Source organism: Trichosurus vulpecula, chromosome 5 (genome assembly GCF_011100635.1).
Source record: "Trichosurus vulpecula isolate mTriVul1 chromosome 5, mTriVul1.pri, whole genome shotgun sequence".
NCBI lineage: Eukaryota > Metazoa > Chordata > Mammalia > Diprotodontia > Phalangeridae > Trichosurus > Trichosurus vulpecula.
The window spans coordinates 115,962,802-115,983,348 of NC_050577.1; the positions used below are offsets into that span (position 1 = coordinate 115,962,802).

The 20,547-nt window shown below is 42.2% G+C and overlaps 1 protein-coding gene across 2 annotated transcripts in view; it reads left to right on the plus strand.

Moving 5' to 3' along the window:
* Positions 1 to 6,307: 6,307 nt before the first annotated feature.
* The window catches only part of PLXNA4 (plexin A4), a 139,008-nt gene continuing 124,768 nt past the window's right edge, over positions 6,308 to 20,547 (plus strand). For both annotated transcript variants that reach the window (XM_036760468.1, XM_036760469.1), the window contains exons 1-4: positions 6,308 to 6,415; positions 7,310 to 7,463; positions 9,714 to 9,813; positions 10,529 to 10,643. In XM_036760468.1, the coding sequence (XP_036616363.1) occupies positions 6,350 to 6,415; positions 7,310 to 7,463; positions 9,714 to 9,813; positions 10,529 to 10,643 (435 nt within the window). In that variant the 5' untranslated portion in view covers positions 6,308 to 6,349. The remainder of the gene's footprint in view (positions 6,416 to 7,309; positions 7,464 to 9,713; positions 9,814 to 10,528; positions 10,644 to 20,547) is intronic.

Sequence of the window (20,547 nt, forward strand, 5' to 3'; positions counted from 1 at the left end):
TCTAATCTACCCTCCTTATTCTACAGCCAAAGAAACTGAGGCTTGGAGGGGTAACCTGCCAAAGGTTATTGGAAACACTGGAGAAGGGAGTTAAACTTACGCTGTGTGGCACCAGACCCTTTACACCATGATGGATTTCCCAGGCTACTAGTAAGTCATAACACGTAGGCAGTTAAGCTACCAGCCAAGGTGAGGTAGGAAAGAAAACCAAGTTAAAGAGCTTTCATCTTCCTTTTAAAGTTTTCCCAGGGAAAATAGAGAAGACAAATCATCTGGAGAATACAATGGCATTCACTGAATCAGCCTCCAGGTGGCTTGGAGGAACCCCTGAAGAGGCATCTAGTCCTATATTTATACCTTAGAGTTTCACAGGAATTCTGCAGGTGTCCACACATCTCAAGTGATTTCCTTGAATACCTACTGCAAAGTCTTATAAACTTTGTACCAACGATCGGATTGGGATAAAGACTAGATCTGTTATTTCATTGATGTAAGGAACTTCCAAGCATTTCAATAGCACCAACTATGTACCAGGCACAGTGCTAATTGTTTTACAAATATTATCTCCTTTGAGTCTCACAGCAGCCCTAGAAAGTAGGCTGTCCTGTTCTTATTCCCATTTTATAGTTGAGGGAACTGAGACAGAGGTCAAGTGGTTGTCTAGTAACTGTCTGGGCTTGCATTTGAACTCAGGTCTTCCTGCCTAACTGATTAGCTGCTAGCTGGTAGAACCTCCCTCTACCAATGTAGTTCATCACCGTGTCTGTGTGTGACTCTATGACCCCATTTGGGATTTTCTTGGTAAAGATACGAGAATGATTTGCCATTTCCTTCTTCAGCTCCTTTTACAGATGAGGAAACTGAGGCAAGCAGGGTTAAGTGACTTACCCAGGGTCATATAGCTAATAAGTGTCTGAAGCCAGATTTGAACTCAGGAAAATGAGTCTTCCTGATTCCAAGCCCAGTGCGTCACCTAACTGCCCCCTCAAATTTATTAGCATTAAATCATTGACTAGGGAGCACCGAAATGTTAAATGACTTGTCTGGGGTCAAACGACCAGTGTGTATCAGAGGCAAGACTTGAACCCAGGACTTTCTAGCCTCTAGACAAGCTCCCTATCCACCATGGCTAGACTGAGATGTGTATTTCAGTTCCAGCAATTTGGACAAGCACTTTGCATGACAGACATCTCCTAGGAGCCTCACAACAGCCTTGTAAGCTCCTTAAGGGCAGGTACTTCTGCATTCTAGTCTTGCATACAGTAAGTAAGGGTTTGATAATGCTTGTTGAGTTAAAGAAAAACATCATCACCTCCATTTTACATATATATACACATACACATGTATATACATATATATATATATATATATATATATACATACACATATATATTGAGGATCACAAAGACTACATAACTTGCCCATGGTCCTACAGCCAGGAAATGTCAGAGACAGAATTTGAATCCAGGTCCCCCTAACTGTAACTTGAACCCTTTATCCACATCATCAAGCCTGTGTCTCTTTACAGCAGAGCCACCCATTGTCTTCCTATTTAACCTTCACCAGAATTGCAGAAACAGCTGAGCACTGTCTTCCTTACCATCAGCTTCCCAAGACTTTAAGATTATATTTTTTTAAACCTCCATGTTCTCTCTACTCTTCAGGTTCCCTTTAGCGTCCTCTCATTATCTTGGCTACTATTCACTGTCCTCATGCCGTATTTTTTTTTCTCCAAGGCACACATCTCCAATCTGACTAGAGTGCTCTGAGTCAAGGTTCTGACCAACATCAAACCAAATGGATTTTGGGGTAATCTGTGGGTGGAAAAGATGACTGGCTAACCCCAACACCCCAAACAGCTAGAGGCTGAGCTATTGACACAGGGGTCAGCAGTGACTGTTCTACTTTGCATACTCCACCTAGCAGGCTCACCTGGGACCTGAGCAAGAGCCCAGCTTTACCCCCTTTCTAAATAGCGATTTGCTCGCCTGGCCGTTGGCATTGGGAGTTAATATTTCCGTCACTGTATTTAGGAATTAATTTTGAGAAAACTTAATCACCACCTCTCTCCTTGTCTCTCACCCCTTTCCCTTCTCCCTTCCTCTCCCTTCCAATTTTCCACTTGGCTGGGGATTCTCCTGCAGTGAAAGTTCAGACTTAGGGGAGGGCCAGGGGAGCTGCTTCATTAGAGAGGATAATCTCATTGGAACCACTGACTTGAATAATAACACCTTTAGTGGGGCCCAGGAGCCTGGTTTCCTAGAGGTTTTTAAGCACCTTGGACTATGGGGCTAGGAAGAGCCGAGAGGCAGGGGATGCAGAGCAAGGCGGAGGAGGGAAAAGAGGATCACAGTGAGTAGCGAGTCTAAGTATTGTTGCTTCTGTGTCTGGGGCCCCAAAGGGGTCTTTTCTCTGGTGCCTGCTCTAATTACTGTTAGCTAATGTGATGGGGATATACACACGTAGATTTGATGTTGTTTGGGCAAGCTTTTTGGAGTCTCTGAGCCTTGGTTCCCCAGCCTAGGAAATGGGTAGATTAATCTCCTCCCTCACCCCCCACCTGGCCTCCCACAGTGGAGGAAATTACTTTAGGCAAGCAGCTGTTGGTGCTCTTTGAGAAGAAATGACTTTTTAAAAACACCTCAAAATCATAAATTAACCCTTTCTGCATTTCCTAGCTCTCACTCAAAGGATTCAGAACGAATTTTCTTTGGTAAGCCAGTGTGTATAGTACCTTGACAGAACTCTTAAGATATGAGAAAGGATCCATTCTTCCCGCTTCATTATCACATCACATTTAAGGTCAATTGTCTGTGCTTCTCAACACTTCTGGCTTCCCCTCTTATAGGCTCCTGAGAGAGAGTAGAAATGTCAAAACATGCCTGGAACTGACCTTAAACCTGATATTCTTCCACTTGGCTAGCTTGCTTCTCTGTGCTCCTCTTGGACTCCCAATAAGGAATCAGAAAGGCTATTCATAGACACTGCTAATGCCTTTTTTCCTCCCCCTGTCCTTTCCTTTTCTCTCTGTCCCTGGGGTTTACCACCTCTCCGGACAAAAAGAAGAGAACTCTAGCTAGTTCTTTCCTACCTCCCCTCTCTAGGCTGAGTGGAAAGCTAGGCTTTGTTCTGGGTTTTGACTTGGAATTGAGGAAGGAATTGACTAATGCTTGAGGCTGTAGATTAACATGGGTGGATAAATGAATGGATGGATGGATAGATCAATGGATGGATAGCTTGATGGATGACTGGATGGATGGATGGATGGATGAATGAAAAAAGCATTTATTAAGTGCTTACTATGTGCAAAGGACTGTGGTAAATGCTACTTATAGAAAGGCAAGACAGTCCCTGCTCTCAAGAAGCTCCTGTTCTAACAGAGGGTAAGTAAGGCATGTAGGAGGATTGAACTGTAAGTCAGATGGACAGGTCCTTTAGGTCCTTCAGACACAGAAGCAAAGCATGTACTAATGCATCTTTTGTAGTGTTATTTCCATTAACAAAACCATATCTATTTCTGTCGTTGAGCAATCTGAAAGGGCAGAGGACCCTAATGGTGGCAGGAACTTGCAAGGGCAGTTCAGAGGGTTCTTGGATAGTTTATTTTGTGGAGAAGAAGCTGGACTAAGCAAGGTTCCCCCTCCCCAAATCCCCTTAGAGACCCATTGGACTAGTAAAGAATGGGATAGCACTAAGATATACTAAGAGAATGCCCATGAATCTCTTGAAAGAGAGAGGGAAAAAAAAGAGGATGCCAGTGGTTCCTCCCTTTTGATCTTGATGCCCAATCTACCATTTGGGGTGATGTTAGGTCTCAGAGTAGCTCCATCTTCTCTCTTCACGACTTAATCAGAGACTCTTTGCAGGCCAGTTTATTGCACTTGGAAATGGGAACTTCAAAGTTGGGGAGTCAGTGAATAATTTAAAGCCATACCGGCTCTCCTGGGCTCACTGTTAATGGGCATAATAACACTATTAATAGCGACGTCAGCTGCAGACACCCTGGAAAAGTCCATAATATTAGCTTAATGGCTAAAGGTAATGGAGTTCTCTGTACAGGAGATGGCCTGTTAAATGAACTCCACAGACTTTTAGGCAGTCAGTGTTGCCTCTATCAATCTGCTAGACAATGTGCTTGAGGTGTCAGTGTTAAGATCTGACCTTTCATCTTCTGGGCAGGAAGGCCTAGGAGAGGCTTTGGTGTAACTTGGAAGACTCCTCCTTCGAAAAGCCACAGTGATCCTAAAAAGACTGCAAAACAGTGTTTGGGAGGAAAAGTAATTGGAACGATTTAGGCTGGGAAAGAGAAGCTATAAAAGCAGGTTTTGCAAGCTGGAAGGGCTAATATATGTAGGTCAGAGCAGAGGAAAATGGATTGCAGTTGCAACATGGGGATTTGCCACCAAACTTCCAATCAAGACACTTCAGGATGACTTGTTTTCCTTCATTGTCCTTCATCCCACACATCCAGTTTGTTGTCAAGAGTTCTTGCTCCGACATTCCCATCATATCCTGAATATGCCTGTCCTCTTCTACCCCCTTAATGTCAGTCTTAGTGTCTAACTCTCCAGACTCCCTACCCCTCCATAGGCCTCCACATTGAGGCCAGACTTGCCTTCAATGGTCCATATAGCCCGGGGTGGGGAACCACATGTGGCCCTCTCGGTCCTTAAGTGCAGCCCTTTGACTGAATATAAACTTCACAGAACAAATTATGGTCTTGAGGCTGCAGGTTCCCCACCCCTGTGGCCTGTCTCCTAGACATCTTAAATAGAGAATTCCTGAACCACCATAGATCAGGGCTGATATCCTCACCATCTATTTCAAAGCCTTTCTCAATTTGGTGTGGGCTCCAAAGTGGCAGTGAAAAATATGTAAAATCAACACTGAATTTGCAGAGGACCTGTTTTCGAATCCTGGTCCCGTCAGTACCTATGTGACCTTGGGCAAGTTACTTAACATTTCTAAGCCTCAGTTTCTCCATCAATAAAATGAGAAGCTTGGATCGGCTGAGCTCTGCAGCCTTTTACAATTTTAAATCATGTGATCATGATTATGACCTCATCCTTTCTCTCCTTCTAAGAAGATGCATTCATTCAATTATCCCACCAGAGATATTGGAACATTATTCTAATGTGAAACACCTTGAAAGCAACTCTAGGCTCTCTCCTACCTCTTCCCAAGCTAATTAACAGAGGGTAGATGATTCCTCCCAAACCCTTTCCCTCTACTTGTAAGGCCTCCTCTTACCATGCATTACCATGCTGCTTATCTTTTTCCTGTTGATGAGTTGTACCTGACTCTTTGTGACCCCATTGGGGGTTTTCTTGTCAGAGATACTGGAGTGGTTTGCCATTTCCTTCTCCAGCTCATTTTACAGTTGAGAAAACTGAGGCAAACAGGGTTAAGTTACTTGCCCAAGGTCACACACTTAGGAAGTGTCTAAGATCAGATTCGAACTCATGAAGATGACTCCAGGCCCGGTGCTCAATCCGCTGTGCCACCTAGATGCCCTGTGTTGCTTATACCTGATGAAAATATGGCAGAACCCCACTTTGAATGGGTTTGTATAGGCGTGACAGAATGGTAAGAGTGGGGAGAAATGCTAGACAGAGTCAGAAGACCTAAGTTTTACTCGTAGCCCTGTTCTTTCCTATAATACATGGTTATTGTATTAACATATGAGCTTGAGCAAGAGTATCTCTGTAAGATGGGTAAAATAATATGCTATCTACATCAAAAGACTATTGTATGGATATAATAAATATGTGGAAAGAACTTCATTGACAGAAAAACACTATTTAAATGTGAGCTAATAGTATCATTTTTTACATACTGAGATCAAACGACCTCCCCTAAAATCCAGTAAATCCCTAGTCATATTAGCCTAATATAATGCAGAATCTAAAATGGTGAGAGCCTTGTTTACAGCATCAACATAATAAACAGCTCCCCCATGTATTATTTATTCATTTGTGCAATGCTCATTCATTCTTTGGTAGAGCTTTAATATGACTTCATCACTGTTATCCGTCTCAGAGGGCTGGGTCGTCATCTGTTTAACTGGCATTGGACAATACCTTGTGCGCGACCACATGCAGACGGGCATCAGACACGTACTTTAGAGAGTGTTATAATTATATTATAAACACTACATAGATTTTCATTTATCTTTGCACTTCAGCAGTCCCCACTTGGCGTACCCTCTGCAAAGCCCCAATCTACCAAGAAATGTGGACTCCTTTCCTTCTGTCATATTAAGTGACACAGTACTTTTGTACCTCTCCCCAGGTGTACCAGGAAGGAGCGGTGTGAAAGATCCAGGGAGCCTCGCAGGTTTGCCTCCGAGATGAAGCAGTGTGTCCGTCTGACAGTGCATCCTAACAACATTTCCGTCTCACAGTACAATGTTCTGGTAAGGAAGGGCCAAGGAACTTGGAGGAGGGAATCTGGAGAGTTTTTCTCAAGATCTCTGTCTTCAAAGAGAATCTTGGGCATATGGTAGCTTCCAAAAGACTTCACTCCACATATGACCACCAAGCAACAAGACCTGTTCTTAGCCAAATTTTTTATCTTCCCTGATGTGTTGAACAATGCTTCACAAACAGAGAGCTCTTAAAAAAACCTTTGTGGGCCAACGGAATGAATGAATGTTGAATAGAAACAGTGTTACCTAGAGTATGGTCTAGATTCTTCAGGGGCCAGTGGGGGAAAACTAAAGAATGAGTGCCCATACTACAGTATGGGGACCACCAAAATTCTCATTAAAGGTAGGACAGTGGTCTTTTCTTCAAGTGATACAGTACATGGGAGGTGGAGGGGAAGGTGGTGATTCAATAGGGATGGGGAAGGAATGACTGTAAATGGCAGTCAGTAGTACCTCCCTGCTTCTTTGTTCATTTTTCCTGAGGATCAGGTTTCCTATTAGGGCTCCAACTCCCAAGGGCTAAGTCCTATTCTATAGATATTAGGTTCTTAACAGTTTTCTCTTTTACTCTGTCCCTTTTTGCCCCACTCCCCTTTCTACATTCCTTGTTTTTTCCCCTTTTATGGGATTGATTCCATCTTCTGTCTTCCTCTTCTCTCTTTTATTCCCCTTTCTTCTCTTTCCCTCCTTTCATCCATTTTAATTTTTCCTCTCCTCTTTTTCTCCTGCCTGTTTTCCACTTTCATTTTCTCCTTCTTCTGTTCTCTTATTTCTCCACCTATTTTCTATTTTCTTCCCCCTCCTTTCTCTTTTGACCTTTCCTCTCTTTTCCATTTTCTTTTCCTTACTTCTTATTTCTCCCTATCCCCTCTGAATTCGCAGTTGGTCTTGGAGACCTATAATGTCCCAGAACTGTCAGCTGGTGTCAATTGTACTTTTGAAGACCTGTCTGAGATGGACGGCCTAGTGGTGGGCAACCAGATCCAATGTTATTCCCCTGCAGCTAAGGAAGTGCCTCGGATTATCACTGAGAATGGTGAGTCACCTCTAATATGACTTCCGTCTATATACACTGCCCCTTCTCAGCAATGGCTGGCAGTAGAAACTGGGGTACTTCTCCTTCCCAAGATGGGAGAAAATGGAAGCCAGTAAAGGGAGCCTGAGGGGATGAGCACGGTAAGAGAGAATAAGATAGCCTTCCACCACTCTGTGAATCTGAGCCTGGAAACCTCCCTACCTTTGGCCACTCTTCTGTAGCCAAAACAAGGCCTTGTGGCTAAGGACCCCCACATTCAGACTAGTTATGAGGAGAATGGAATCAGGGAAACTGCTTTAGGATATAGCTTGGAGTGGATATAAGGAAGAGCAGAATCAGAACCTGGAAAAATCTTGACAAATGGCAGCCTGAGTATAGGGCTGAGATTTTGGGGCTTGGTACTGGTGTCAGCCTTCTCTACCAGAATTCTCTCTGCACCACTGGGCAGCTGCTCCTAGGGTCATCCCTTACCCTGCTTCCCTTCCAGAATTACACCACTATCTATTAACAACCGGTAGTACAAGGGACCAGGAATGAGGGGAAAAGGGGATTGGAAAGAGAGCATCTCTCAAAGCTAGCAATAGACAGAACTGACCTGGGCAAATTAATTCCATGTTGTCCCTCCCGTTTAGGCTTGTCAAGTTTCCTTTATGCTGATTGATTAATGAGGCTCTCTGGGATGGAGGAGAATCTGGTGTTGAAGGGGAGAGCCCAGGGGTCATCTCTGTGAATTAAACATGGGTTCCACCTCTGGCGATGGCACCAGCTGATGATTTCCTATGATTCTTGTTCCAGACAGAACCCTCAGTCTGGGGGAGTTAGGAAGGGATGGTGGGAAAGGGATCTATATTTTTAGGTATTTTATGTTTATATATGTCTATGAATTTAAGCATGTGTAAAAAATCCTTTTTGCTTTCTTATAATAGGGGACACCCACTAAAGTTCTATTCTGATGCCTCATCATGAGCCAGGGTTCTCAAAGGCTGTGGCTGCAAAACATACCATGGGCTGTATATTGTGGTATAGTGAAAAGATCATTGGCTCTCTAGTCAGGGGACCTGGGTTCAAATTCCGTTAATGATGCTTACTAGCTGTGTGACCTTGGGCAAGTCACTTAACCCTGTTTGCCTCAGTTTCCTCATCTGTAAAATTAACTAGAGAAGGAAATGGCAAATCACTCCAGGACCTCTGCCAAGAAAATCACAAATGGGGTCATGAAGAGTCAGGCATGACTGAAAACGACTGAACAAAAAAAATTGAGTATGGGATCAGGGATGGAGTCACTGAACACCTGCCCAGCTAAGTTAGATAGAGTCACTAGGGTATAGGGTAATGATGGAATTTTTGTTTGCTTTTTGTTTCTGTTTTTTGTCAGAGCTACTTTCAAAGGTCATGTATGCTTAGGTTATAGAGCAGGGGTCCTTGCCTTCTTTTGTGACATGGACCTTCCTCCCACTTTGGAAGTCTGGTGAAGCCTATGGACCCCTTTTCAAAGTAATGTTTTTTTTTTTTAAATAATGGATAGAAATTCTAAATTTCAGTCAGGAATTAATAAAAATGAAGATGTATTTTTCCCCTCCAATTTGTACCCCATCCCCCCGAAATTGATCTGTGGACCCCCACCCTTGTTATAGAGGAAGGAGGATTGGTTTTAGTGAAGGGATTGACCATACTGACAAAACCACCAGGTCCTTGACATATTAGGATATTTTAAAGTTTGTCATGGCTACTGTGAGATTGCACACCTTAATCCGTCGGGATCAAGTCTGTGTCTAAATGAATTAAAAGTATTCCTGTGTCTCTCTCTGTGTATATGTCTATGTGGAGAAATGTGTGAGACATTTTGTGGATCTGTAGTCATTGCGTTTATGTCTACAATGCTCTGATGTGCATATAGATATGTTTGTGTGTGTCATTGTGTTTCTTTGTACACGTTTGGAGGGAAAGGAGATTTAGGCCATCCAGAATTAAATAAAATGATTAAATAAAAATAGAAGTAAAGTTTTGAAGCTATCTTTGGGAAGGCCATTACCCCTAGAATGAATGAAAGAACCTGGGTTGTATAAATGGCCCAACAGTGATTTGACTTTTATAGGGTATATTCCCTAGGAGCTCATTGAGACCCCACCTCCATCAATAAAGGTGGAATCTAGTTGAGAATATACCTGTATTTCACACCATGATTGGTTGAGAAGATTTAAAGGGCCCCAGCTTTCCTGTCTTATTCCTGGCTGACTCTTCCCTTCCCAGGGGACCACCACATTGTCCAGCTACAGCTCAAGTCTAAAGAGACGGGAATGACTTTTGCCAGCACCAGTTTTGTCTTCTACAACTGCAGCGTCCACAACTCGTAAGTTACTCCCCAACACTTACCACCCTACTTCATTTTCTTTTCCCTTTGGGGAGGGGGGCATTGGTGAGGGGGGGGGAGAGGGGAGGAAGGAGGAAGAGCCATGCGCAAAGATCCATCCCTGTTTGTAGGAGAGGGTAGGAGTGGTGCTCCAAATTATAGAGACCTCCTCTGGTAATTATTGAGTTAAAAGAGATCTCCATCAATTGGCTTCCACTAGCCTCTGTGCGGGACTATAGAAAATGAGAAGTAATTGAATGAGGATCTCTAAGATGCAGTATCGTAGGAAGTCAGAGCTTGGCTCGTATACTCCTCCCTCTTTGCTCTTCAGAAACAGATGTAAGAGGCATCATAGTCAGTGGAAAGAGCACTGGATTTGGTGTCAGAGGCCATGGATTCAAATCTCTGCTCTGCTATTGACTGTGTGACTGTGGACGAGTCATTTGACCTCTATGGGGAAAAGATTCCCCCTCTCCTGTAAAATGAGGGGGTTGGACTGGAGGGCTGTGAAGGTGTCTTTCAGCTCCAAATCTATTACCCTAAAAGTCCAATTGTGAGTAGACGATGGAGCTAGTAAGGGGAGTTTTCTATTCTTAGAAACGCCCAAAACAATAGCATTAGATATCATCTATTAGAACCAAGAGAATGGAAGAAGCTTTCTTTTGGATTTAAAATGTCCTACTGATGACCTTCTCCTCTTCTTGCCTATGTTCAGGTGCCTGTCCTGTGTGGAGAGCCCCTACCGCTGCCACTGGTGCAAATACCGCCATGTTTGTACTCATGATCCCCAGACCTGCTCCTTCCAGGAGGGTCGAGTGAAGCTTCCTGAGGTAGGGCACCTCTGGGCAGCATGATGAGTGGTGGGGGTCACAGGGAAAGCATGAGACAAGCAAAACAAAATCGTCAGGGCTTTGCCCACCCCTGAGCATCAATGGCCAATCAGTTCCAAGATGATGATGCCCCAGGACCTGGTGCAAAAAAATAAAAAAGAGAGCACCCGGTGTTCTGCCCCTAAAGCTGGTCTGGTTCTCCTCCAGTCAGGGGATGTTCAATTACAAATTCCACTCTAGCTTAGAACAAACCTGGTAGGTTGAGTTCCAACCCTGGGGCACCAGATGAGCTACAGAGTCACTCCAGAGAGCTATGCATTCTCTACGAAGGCCTGGGGGGCAGGGAGGGAACATGCAGTAACAGAGTACAATTATGAAGGCTGCAACTGTGTCCATAGTCCAACAAAGTTTATAATTTCATCCTCAGGCACCCGCAGGTGCGTTGGGAATTGAAGTGAACAGCAACAGTGCTGGCAGTTGCTATCCCCATCACCATTCAAAAGCCTTTACACCTCCCTTCTCTAGGTTGCCATAGTCAAAGGTGGTAGGAAGCAAGGAGTAGAGACAAGTGCCACGTGTACAAGCCAGACTTGCTCTGGATCTTCTCTAGTGGCCCCAACAGTCCTCTGCTCAACTGGAGGGGAGACTCAGCCTCCTAGGATGTATAGCAAGGAAGCCCCTGGAATGGCTACACTGGACCTGGCCCAGTCTGGACTGGAACTTCCATAAGAGAAAAGTCGAGCCTGACTATTTTTAAGGGAGTGGGGTGTGAAACACTATATCTCTGCAATTTGTCCTTTATGTTATTCCTTTATTCATCCATCCATCAAGCATTTATTGAGCACCTGATAACACTGTACTAAACCCTGGTGATACATAGATTTAAAGAATGACAGTCCCTGACCTCAAGAAGCTTACATCCTCTTTTGGAGGGGGCAGGATGGAGATAAATGCACAGGAAGTATATGGCCATCTTGGTGATGCCAACATCCTCAGCATGGTCAAGGTCAACCACACACTAGCAAGGGATGCCTACTGGTTTGGGGAAGAAATCTCCCAGCCTCCTCCTCCTCTTCTTTAGACACCTCCTCCCTGCCATGTTTTGCCCTGCCCCTGGGGACTACAAAATGACTCACTAGAGGGTAACCCCTCCTACCGTTTGGATTTGTGGCAGAAGAGCCACTGGAAACAGAAGCAAGAAGTATGAGTACCATGAAAGTAGCTGATAGGAGGGACTTACAGCCTCTAGCACTGGTGCCCTCATGCTGAACCCCTCTGAAGCTGCCATGGTGAGGATGCTTCTACCTCCCCAAGCTTTCAGGGCTTTGGGGATAGGAATGGCTGGTTCTGCTGGTCTCAAAGGCAGGGGAAAATTTCCCTGGGATTTCTGCCCTATACCAGCAGGCATCCATCTCTACTAGCATCCTCATCTCAAAAGGACTGGTCAGGACAATTTTACATGCCTATTATGCAAGGTAGGGAGGGATGGGGCAAAGGAGAGATCCAAACAATTGTCCCTAGAGAAAATTTGGGAAGAGAGAGGGCATTTTCATGTGGTGGGGGCAGGGGGAGTGGTCAGGGAAGGCTCCCTGGAGGAGGTGGCATTTCAAAATAAAGATGAAGAGATCATACATTGTTCATATGTGTGTGTATATATATATCACTATAGTCTACACACACATATATATGTATATGTACATATACATATATAAAATCTCAAAGTAAAGATGTAGAAGGAGTATGTCTCACATCTTCTCCCATTTCATTTATCCATGATAATGTTCCTCTGTCTGTAATCAGTCCTAAGAATTGTCTTCTCCTCACCCTCAGTCCTCCCCTCCCCCAATGCTCACGTGCGCGCGCGCGCGCGTGCACACACACACACACACACACACACACACCACACACACACACATTCAATTTTTGTGTTGTCTTGTTTTCTTGTCTTTTCTCCAGTTGTTAGACATGTTTGTGTTTTTTTAAAGGGACAGGGAAAAATAAATATATGTGTATATCTATATAGATGTACACACGTATATGTATGTATTCCATATGAGAGAGTCTATATACATATTTGTATATATAGATAAATTTATATGTGTGTGTGTTCCATAGAGAAAGAGTATGTGTATCTGTGTGTGTGTATACACACAGATACACACACCTAGTCTGTCTGTATGTGTGTATTCACATATATATTGACTAATAGATAAAAAACAGAGGAGAAGGGAAAGAAGAAATGTGATAGAAGAGAGAGGAGGAACTGAAAAAGATGAGAGAAAATAGATGTGATAAGAGCAGTATTGTCATTTGTAAGTCTCCTGATTTCCTTCCATCATACTCCGGATTTCACAGAGTGACCTTTGACGGCTTTTCAGTGCTAGTGTTGAAAAATTCTCTAAATTGTTTTCTGCTTAGACCATATGTTCTTACAAGGTAAGGACCCAGAGTGAGGCAAAAATCAAATCAGAGTATCACAGATTTAGAGCTGGAAGGGACTTTAAAACTCCCATAGGTTGATTCTTTCATCTTACGGGAGGCGACACTAAGCCTAGGGTGTGAAATGACTTGTCTACAGTCACAAGGACTAAGCAGTGGAACAGAAATTTGAAACAGAGAATTGGGAGCCAGAGTTCTTTCTTTGAAAGCACTTCAGAATGTTGTTTACAAATGTAAGTCAGTATTATTTATTTATTATAGTGGTCTATACCACTCAGAGCATCTGGTAAATTACTTTGCCTAGTACAGGTGCTTAGGAGAAACATAAAATTAGCACGCAGAAAACAAATCATTTTTTATTAATCCCAGTCGAATTCACTATGGGAGACAGTACTGTGGTGCTCTAAAAACAGCCCTGAAGTCAAAGCCCATGAAGAAAGCTAGATCCCCTTACTCTACTTCCCAGGTAGGATTCAGATTTTATTCTCCTGTCGAGAGTGTGTAGCCTAGCCAATCATTACAAATACTGAGAGCATGGCGCACCACCAGCCCTAGCAATGACTGCCCCATCCTGATACCAGAAGGAAAGGGGGCTGCTTGAGAGACAGGAAGCGCCAATGAACATCCCTGAAAACCAACTCGGCTGAAACATCTCTCTCTCTCTCCTCTCTCTCTCTCTCTCTCTCTGTGTGTGTATATATATATATATATATATATATATATATATATATATATATATATATATATATATATATATATATATATGTATATATGTATATATGTATATATGTATATATATGTATGTATATATGTATATATATGTATATATATATATACATATAATATTAATTGTATTTCAAGGGCATCTGTAAGTGCTTACTGTAGCTAGGCAGTGGTGACAACAGGAGGTCTTGTTCCTTTGTCTCTGAGGCCTGGAGGAACAGGGGAATGATGGGCACTCCAGGTATAAGCCCCATCAGGCTCTACTGAGGCAAGGAACTGGAGGGTCTAATGTTAAAGTTCATTCAAAGGAAGTAGGGAATTTCAAGGTATGATTGGCGGTGCTCATTCATTCAACATCAAAACATCTATTGAATTCCTGTCATTGATAGGTGACATTTATGTAGTTAAGCAATATTGGCTGAGATCCTATTAATTATCACTTGCATCCCTACAATGCTGTAGGGCTCACTAACTGCTTATTTTATGGAGAAATGTCGAAATAAATAGCGTATTATTATTCCTGTTTCACAGATGAGGAAACAGGCTCAGAGAGAGTAAGCAATTTGCCAAAAGGGGGGAAAGCTGGGACTCGAACCCAGTTCTTCTCATTCTTAATTCCAGACCTCTTTTAATTACAGCAAGCTGTTTCTCTCTCTGTGAGACACCATGCTAGGAACCAAGAAGGACGCAAAGATAGGTGATGCGGTCCTTTTAGGTAAAACTTATAACATATCAAAGGAGATAAAACACACACAAATAACTACAGGATCGTATGTGGTGAGTGCTGAGTGATAACGCCGACATTCTAGGAGTTCAAATGTGAATGATCATTTCTGCCTTTCCAGCTGGGTCTTGAAGAGGTGGGAAATTTCAATAGATGAAGATGGAGGATGTGTTTTAAGGGGGAAAAGGGATGATAAGCAGATAGGTAGAGAGGGAGCATTTCAGGTAGAGGAAACAGCATGAGCAAAAGTATGGAGGCAGGAAAAGGCAAGCTTTGTTGAGAGAATGGCAATTGGTTCAGTTTGTCATTAGGGACACAATACCTTAAACCTATGTTTCCCTTTGCAACCAGATCTTTGGAAGCCAGATTGCAATGGTAAATGGACCATTTTGCTGCCTGCCTTTTAAGTAGTCATTCTGAAGAAACTGGGGGCTGGAAAAGGGAAGAGAGAGGTCTGTTATAGAAACAAAAATTAGAAAATTCAGCAGTTTTTAAGGTGTTCCCTTTTTTAAAAAATAGAAAGGGAGGAAAGAGCTTTTGTTTCCTTTTAAAAACAGAGTATGTAGGAGTAGGGGTGAGGGTGGGAGGAGGTGGGAGGCCTGTAGAGAGTTAAATATGAATTCATATACATATATATATATATAAAAGCCTATTCTAGGATCTCATTGGAGACAAAGCTAGAAAAAGATGAACTTAAACACTGCTAGAAAAACTTGGGTTGGATAACACATTAGACTTCTTGACTGCTGAGCAATAGATATTTCAGATGAGTTTGGCTGACAAGAAGTCACAGAATCTCTTCCAGTCCAGTGCCTAACATCTTTTGAAAGATTCCTTAGGTATGCTATTCTGATAGGGACTGGGGGACAAGCTAAGTGGCCTGTGAAGTTCCCCTCTGGTCTTAAGACTGCAGACATGAATACTTGACTAGGCTTTGAGGCTGTTACTTCCCCAAAGAGAAAAACACATTGGTGAGGGCAGAGATAAAGAGACATTTGGAAACAGATCATAGTCTTAGAGAAGTGCATATCTAGCAGATTCATAGAACATAGAACATGTACATGGAACATATGTATTGTACATATAGTAACAAAATGGGGGGAATAGTAAATAGAGATGATGAGAGAGAAACAATGGATCTATCTACAGGATTTCAAAGACCTCCCCCCCAAGCATTTAATCATCTTGAAAGAGATTTTCACCTTCCTGCTCTTGCTTCCTTGTTTTCCCCCTTTTCCCAATTGTTAAATGTATGTGTATATATGTGTGTGTTTCGAAAAGCAGAAGAAAGTAAACAAAACTGTGTAAGTATATGTATACTTATGTCATCAACTAACATTTATTAAGCACCTACTATGTGCTAGGCACTGTGCCAAGTGCATACGTGTGTATATACATACTCACATATATGCACATACAAGTGTATATATAATATGCATGTGTGTATATTGTATATTATAAAAAGCAAGGGAAAGTAAATAAATCTATATGCATATATACGTGAAGGTGTGTGTATGAACAAACATTAAATACCTACTATTTGCCAGGCACTGTGCTAAGTGTATCTGTGTGTATATACATACTATATCTATATCTATACACACATATGTATATATATACATATGTATATAATATACCTTTGTGTATATGTATATAGTTGTGTCTATGTGTCTTTGTGTGTATACATGCATACATATATGCATGTATATATATACATATATATGTATGTGTGTGTGTATGTACACAGAGAGAGACATTCCCACATATGTGTATGTACACAATCTTTTTGGAGACTGGGGTGCAGATGCAACAACATACACATATGAGAATAACGTAAAGGGTGGTGGGAGGCTTGCACCTGATGATTTTAAGATCAGAGGAGAGGAGAGAGAGAGAAGAGAAAAGAATCCATTCCTGCCTTTTAAGTTCTGGGTAGACACTCCAGGGATTCCCCTGGAAGAGTGGCACCCTCAAAGGCTTAGGGAGAAAGGAGAATGATATTTGTGTTAGCCTTGGACAGGGAGATGCTACTAGAAGTTCCCTTCGTCTTAAGAGAAGATTCACTGTTGAAAACACCCAGAAGGATGTTGGGGTAGTAGAAGAAAGGAGAATGAAACCTGGACAAGAGAAAATGGTGCAGGAGAAGAGCCCACTGACTGACTTTGCCCCCTAAATATTTTCAACTGATGTTGTGTTATTGTCAACCCCCGGACCTCTTGTTGCAGTAGGAGGTTCCAGAATAACTGGGAGTCAGTACCTTCCTTATCACTTCTGCCCTGAGTTAGCTCTGGTTCCTTTTCTTCCGGGATATTGATTTATTCCAGAGAATTAAAATTTTGTTGTGTATTTCCTGGATTGAATTTGTATATTGTAAATCTACCCAGCTGATGTATTTCCCACCAGGATGCTTTGCTCTGGGTTTGCAAAACAAGGAAATAATCTGTTGTGTGTATGTCAGAAGTAGTGGGATGTCTGGGACATGGAGCGTATTTAAGATTCTAGACATAGTGTCAAAAGGGCTTTTCAGAGACCATTCAGTTCAACCCTCTCATTTTATAGATGAGGTAATGAAGACTCAGAGAGAAGAAATGACTTATCCAGGGATTTGAACCCAGGTCCTCTGCCTTGAGGGCCAGTGTACCACACTGTCCCTAGCTGACCACCTCTGAGAAAATAATTCAACATATTTTAGGTCATTAACATGAGTCTGTTTCTTAATCTACTAAAGGGGAACACTTCTTGGACTCCCTGCCCATGAAGATTATTTTCAGTAAAATGCTTAAATGTTGAAGTGCTCTCCAAGGTGTCCCAAAAGTCTTAGTGCATTTAAAGCTATGCTCAAAGAAGCTAAGCTTAAAATACACAAAGACTTCAGGAATAAATAGTTTAGAATACATTTAATACATATGTATATATACACATATATAAGCATATGTATACATATGTATCATTTGCTTATTTAAACATTCATTTTTTAAGAGATTGAGTTCCAAATTCTCTTCTTCCCTCCAACCCCTCCCCTGCCCATTGAGAAGGCAAATAATATGATATCAATTATACATATGAAGTCATACAATATATATATCTCCATATTAGCCCTGTTGCAAAAAAGGAAGAAAATTAAGTAAGTGGAAAAAGTGTACTTCAGTCTACACTCAGAGTTCATCAGTTCTCTTTCTCTCTGGAGGTTGATAGGATTTTTTTTTATCATGAGTCCTTTGGAGTTGTCTTGGATCATAGTCTTTCATAGGTGATCATCCTTAAGATATTGCTGTTGCTGCGTACAATTTTCTCCTGGTTCTGTTCACTTCACTTTGCATCAGTTCATATATCTTCCCATGTTTTCCTGAAACCTTTCCCCTCATCATTTCTTATAGCACAATAGTATTCCATCACAATAATATACTACAACTTCTTTGGCCATTTCCCAATTGATGAATATCCCCTTAATTTCCAGTTCTTTGCTGCCACAAAAAGAGCCGCTATAATTATTTTTGTACATGTAGATCCTTTTCCTTTTTCTTTGATCTCCTTGGAATACAGACTTCATAGCAGTATTTCTGGATCAAAGCGTATGTACAGTTTTATAGCCTTTTGGGAATAGTTCCAAATTGTTCTCCAGAATGGTTGGACTGGTACACCATTCCACCAACAGTGAAAATGCACTAAGTTCCTTGAGACACCCTGTATAAATGTGAGTTGCTATTACTCTTTGTTATTGTTCTTATTAGCAAGATCCAATCCCTTTCAGCTGACCATGGTATAATGTGACAAGATGACTGTTATGTTCTTGGACCAGACAAGGCTACACTTGGGGATGAGAGAAATGAGATGAGTAAATACAGAGAAGGGAAGATTGAGGTGGAGGGACATTGCAGCCATGTGGAAGGCAGCACGGTAGTAGATAAGAGTGTTGGATATAGAGTCAAAAGACCAGAATTTGGGTCCCGGCACTGTCACTTAATACCTTTGTGATCTTGAGCAAGTTGCATTATCTCTCTAGGCCTCAGTTTCATTATCTTTAAAATGAGGTTGGATGACTGATCGCTATCTTTTCTTCAAGCTCTGAGTTTATGATCTTTTGATCTCTTGTGTCATCAATGGGGTGTCTTTTAGTGTACCCATGTTGGTCTTGGGTTGTGTCTAATGGGCCTCCCAAAAAGGAGAAGTAAGTAACGATGAAGCTGTGTTCCAGATCCAGCCCATAACCACCCGTCTGAATTGTTCTAGCTTAGCTTACTCCAGATTTCCCATCCCCAGGGGAGGGTGCTCTCTGGGCACAGGGCATACATAACACCCTGGGCAGAGTTCAGACCAACCCTCTGAGACATCAGAGGAGGCCCGTGTCTCAGCTGTTTCATGGATGGTACACGGGTTTTAATTTCCTTCTAATTCCAAGGTAAAGAGATCCAGACAGGAGCCTTTTGTTGTTGCGGCCAAGTACCCTTTCATCTGGACCATGCCATCTTGCATCCCCTGCAAGGTTTTCATCTTTGTGTCTTCCACTTTCAACACTGGCTTTGTTGACAGCCACAAGGGACGTGAAATTACCTCTTTTCTCCCCCTGCACAAAGGACTCATTCAGGTGGAGTTATTGGTCCAGAACAGAGGACTGCTTGATCATTGTTGTTACTATATTAATGATAATTATTCTGGCATAATTATGCTTATTATAAATAGAATGCTCAATAACACATGCCGGTTATAGTAACTATATTTCAAATTACAAAGAGTGATTTTATTATGACTGATGAGGAAATTGTAGTGAGAAGTAATTTGACTTCAGCGCTAGACACTCTGAAGCAGAGGACAGTGGATAAAGTCAGACAAGACCCCTCCTCGGGAGGGGGTGGTCCCCATCTAGAGTGACCAGATAGACAGAAAGGTCATACACTTGTGGCAAAGAGGTGGAGGGCAGAGGAAGAGGAAGAGTAGTGAGATCACAATCCAGTGGTGACAGGTCGTGGTCAGAATATCCTTCTCCCAATTTTTTCAGTAAGCGAAATCCAGGCACTAGATAACTTGGAGACACTTGGAGAAGAAGCGTGGTGTAAGCTCTAAAAGACTCATGATGGAAAAAGCTATCCACATCCAGAGAAAGAATTATGGAGTCTGAATGCGGATTGAGACAAACTATTTGTTCTCTTTTTAAATTTTTTTTCTTTTTTTCTTTTTCCTTCTTTCCTGGTTTTGTTTCTTCTTTCGCATGATTCATTCCATTGGTTATAACTCTTCTTTACAAGTTGACTATCATGTAAATAAGTTTAATGCGAAGGTATATGTAGAAGCTATATCAGATTACATCCCATCTTGTGGGGGAGAGGGGAGAATAGGGGGAGGGAGAAAATTTGGAACTCAAAAACTTGTGGAATTGAGTGTTGTAAACTAAAAATAAAAAAATGTTTTTAAAAAAGAAGCATGGTATAGTGGAAAACATGCTAAACGGGCCAGACCCAGAACCCTGATTCTGACATCAACTAGCGAGCGCTGTAGTCATGAGTAAGTCGCCCAGTCTCTCTAACTTTTAATTTCTTCATCGGTAAAATGAGCATGGTAGTTACGTTATCTACCCCACGCTTCATTGTTAGAAGGATATTTTATAAACCTAATGCATTATAGAAATGTGAGCTGCTGCTATTACCACAGCCCTTGTTATATATATTTATATCTTATATATACACACTATATATATATACATATATACACATATATACATATATGTGTGTGTGTGTGTGTGTATATTTATATGAAATAGCTTAGTCAGCTTCTCTCTCAGTGCCAGCTGGGGTTCCCTTCCATTGACCCATGACATGGGCTTCCCTCAGAACAGGTTTTAGGGGTGAAGCTCAGGCCTCAAAGAGCCTTGGCCTACCCAGGTTACTCCCCCATGTTATCCTGAAGCCTCTGGCCAGTCAGTGGTTCTAGAGCTTCCCTGGAGCTCAGAGTAATAATAATGGCGCTGGAACTCTCAAAGGAGCAGTGATTCCATCGGCATGGGGAACTCCTGGCAGGGAAGCC